This window comes from Hypanus sabinus, unplaced genomic scaffold (genome assembly GCF_030144855.1).
Source record: "Hypanus sabinus isolate sHypSab1 unplaced genomic scaffold, sHypSab1.hap1 scaffold_2487, whole genome shotgun sequence".
Classification (NCBI taxonomy): Eukaryota; Metazoa; Chordata; class Chondrichthyes; order Myliobatiformes; family Dasyatidae; genus Hypanus; species Hypanus sabinus.
In genome coordinates, this window is record NW_026780610.1 from 25,001 (window position 1) to 27,662 (window position 2,662).

At 64.5% G+C, this 2,662-nt stretch overlaps 1 protein-coding gene across 1 annotated transcript in view; it reads left to right on the top strand.

Annotated features, from left to right (window-relative positions):
* Positions 1–1,096, top strand: part of mreg (melanoregulin) — a gene marked incomplete at both ends in the record, with an annotated part of 3,210 nt that extends 2,114 nt beyond the window's left edge. Inside the window, one exon of the mRNA XM_059960343.1 lies at positions 1,006–1,096. Within this exon, the coding sequence (XP_059816326.1) occupies positions 1,006–1,096 (91 nt within the window). The remainder of the gene's footprint in view (positions 1–1,005) is intronic.
* Positions 1,097–2,662: the final 1,566 nt, after the last annotated feature.

The window sequence follows — 2,662 nt, forward strand, 5'->3', positions numbered from 1 at the left end:
TGAGGTTGAGTGAAGTCATCCCCTCTGGGTCAAGAACCTGATGGTTGAGGGGGTAATAACTGTTCCTGAACCTGGTGGTGTGGGTCCTGAGGCTCCTGTACCTCATTCCTGACGGTTGAGGGGTAATAACTGTTCCTGAACACAGTGGTGTGGGTCCTGAGGCTCCTGTACCTCCTTCCTGATGGTTGAGGGGTAATAACTGTTCCTGAACCTGGTGGTGTGGGTACTGAGGCTCCTGTACCTCCTTCCTGATGGTTGAGGGGTAATAACAATTCCTGAACTTGGTGGTGTGGGTCCTGAGGCTCCTGTACCTCCTTCCTAATGGTTGAGGAGTAATAACCGTTCCTGACCCTGGTGGTGTGGGTCCTGAGGCTCCTGTACCTCCTTCCTGATGGTTGAGGGGTAATAACTGTTCCTGAACCTGGTGGTGTGGGTCCTGAGGCTCCTGTACCTCCTTCCTGATGCTTGAGGGGTAATAACTGTTCCTGAACCTGGTGGTGTGGGTCCTGAGGCTCCTGTACCTCCTTCCTGATGGTTGAGGGGTAATAACTGTTCCTGAACCTAGTGGTGTGGGTCCTGAGGCTCCTGTACCTCCTTCCTGATGGTTGAGGGGTAATAACTGTTCCTGAACCTGGTGGTGTGGGTCCTGAGGCTCCTGTACCTCCTTCCTGATGGCAGCAGAGAGCAGGACGGGTGATGGGGTTCCCTGATAGTGGACGCTGCTGTCCCGCGGCAATGATCGGTACAGATGTGCTCAGTGGTGGGGGGTGCTTTACTGGTGATGGACTGGGCCGTGACCCATCTTAACCGCCGGCTGGCTGGTTGCGGGGGGGGGAAGGTCTCTCTCAGTGTCACCCCAATAATTGAATATTTCCGCGGAGATCCTGCTGGTCTGGGTTCAGTGGCAGGTTCAGGCGGTGACACCTGTGTCAGAGGTCAGGGTTCAGCAAGGGGGCTGGGGGTCAATACTTGGGTCTGCTAGTCATCGTCTCTCCTCTGTCCCAGGATTACCGCCGGCTCAGCCTCGACATCCAGTCCGTCCGGCAGGAGCGCAGGGACGTGCTGGGCAAGTGGAAACTGGTCCTGGAGAGCCTGGGTAGGAAACTCTCCCTCACCCTCCTCCTCCCCTACCCACCCTCTTCCCCTCCCTCAATCCAACCTCGACCCTCACCCCACCCTCCCCACCCTCACTACCCCCCCATTACCCACCACCGTCTCCCCGAAACACGTTTTCGCTTACTCCCCTCCCACCTCTCTTCACCCGGAGCACCACCACTTCCCCCAGTCCCGCCCCCGCCCCTGGACCCGGTGAAGCGGACCGGACCCAGTTCGTCCCGCGGGTCCTGGACCCGGTGAGGCGGAGCGGACCCCGGTTCGTCCTGCTGCTCCTGGACCCGGTGAAGCGGACCGGACCCGGTTCGTCCTGCTGCTCCTGGACCCGGTGAGGCGGAGCGGACCCGGTTCGTCCTGCTGCTCCTGGACCCGGTGAGGCGGAGCGGACCCGGTTCGTTCCTGCTGCTCCTGGACCCGGTGAAGCGGACCGGACCGGTTCGTCCTGCGGGTCCTGGACTCTGTGAAGCGGACCGGACCCGGTTCGTCCTGCGGGTCCTGGACTCTGTGAAGCGGACCGGACCCGGTTCGTCCTGCGGGTCCTGGACCCGGTGAAGCGGACCGGACCCAGTTCGTCCTGCGGGTCCTGGACCCGGTGAAGCGGGACCGGACCCGGTTCGTCCCTGCGGATCCTGGACCCTGTGAGGCGGACCGGACCCGGTTCGTCCTGCGGATCCTGGACCCTGTGAGGCGGACTGGACCCGGTTCGTCCTGCGGGTCCTGGACCCTGTGAAGCGGAGCGGACCCGGTTCGTCCTGCGGGTCCTGGACCCGGTGAAGCGGACCGGACCCGGTTCGTCCTGCGGGTCCTGGACCCTGTGAAGCGGACCGGACCCGGTTCGTTCCTGCGGGTCCTGGACCCGGTGAAGCGGAGCGGACCCGGTTCGTCCTGCGGGTCCTGGACCCGGTGAAGCGGACCGGACCCCGGTTCGTCCTGCAGGTCCTGGACCCGGTGAAGCGGACCGGACCCAGTTCGTCCTGCGGGTCCTGGACCCGGTTCGTCCTGCGGGTCCTGGACCCGGTGAAGTGCGGACCGACCCGGTTCGTCCTGCGGGTCCTGACCCGGTGAAGCGGACCGGACCCGGTTCGTCCCTGCGGGTCCTGGACCCGGTGAAGCGGACCGGACCCAGTTCGTCCTGCGGGTCCTGGACCCGGTTCGTCCTGCGGGTCCTGGACCCGGTGAAGCGGACCGGACCCGGTTCGTCCTGCGGGTCCTGGACTCTGTGAAGCGGACCGGACCCGGTTCGTCCTGCGGCTCCTGGACCCGGTGAAGCGGGAGCGGACCCAGTTCGTCCTGCGGGTCCTGGACCCGGTGAAGCGGACCGGACCCAGTTCGTCCTGCAGGTCCTGGACCCGGGTTCGTCCTGCGGGTCCTGGACCCGGTGAAGGCGGACCGGACCCGGTTCGTCCTGCGGGTCCTGGACTCTGTGAAGCGGACCGGACCCGGTTCGTCCTGCGGCTCCTGGACCCGGTGAAGCGGACCGGACCCAGTTCGTCCTGCGGCTCCTGGACTCTGTGAAGCGGACCGGACCCGGTTCGTCCTGCGGGTCCCG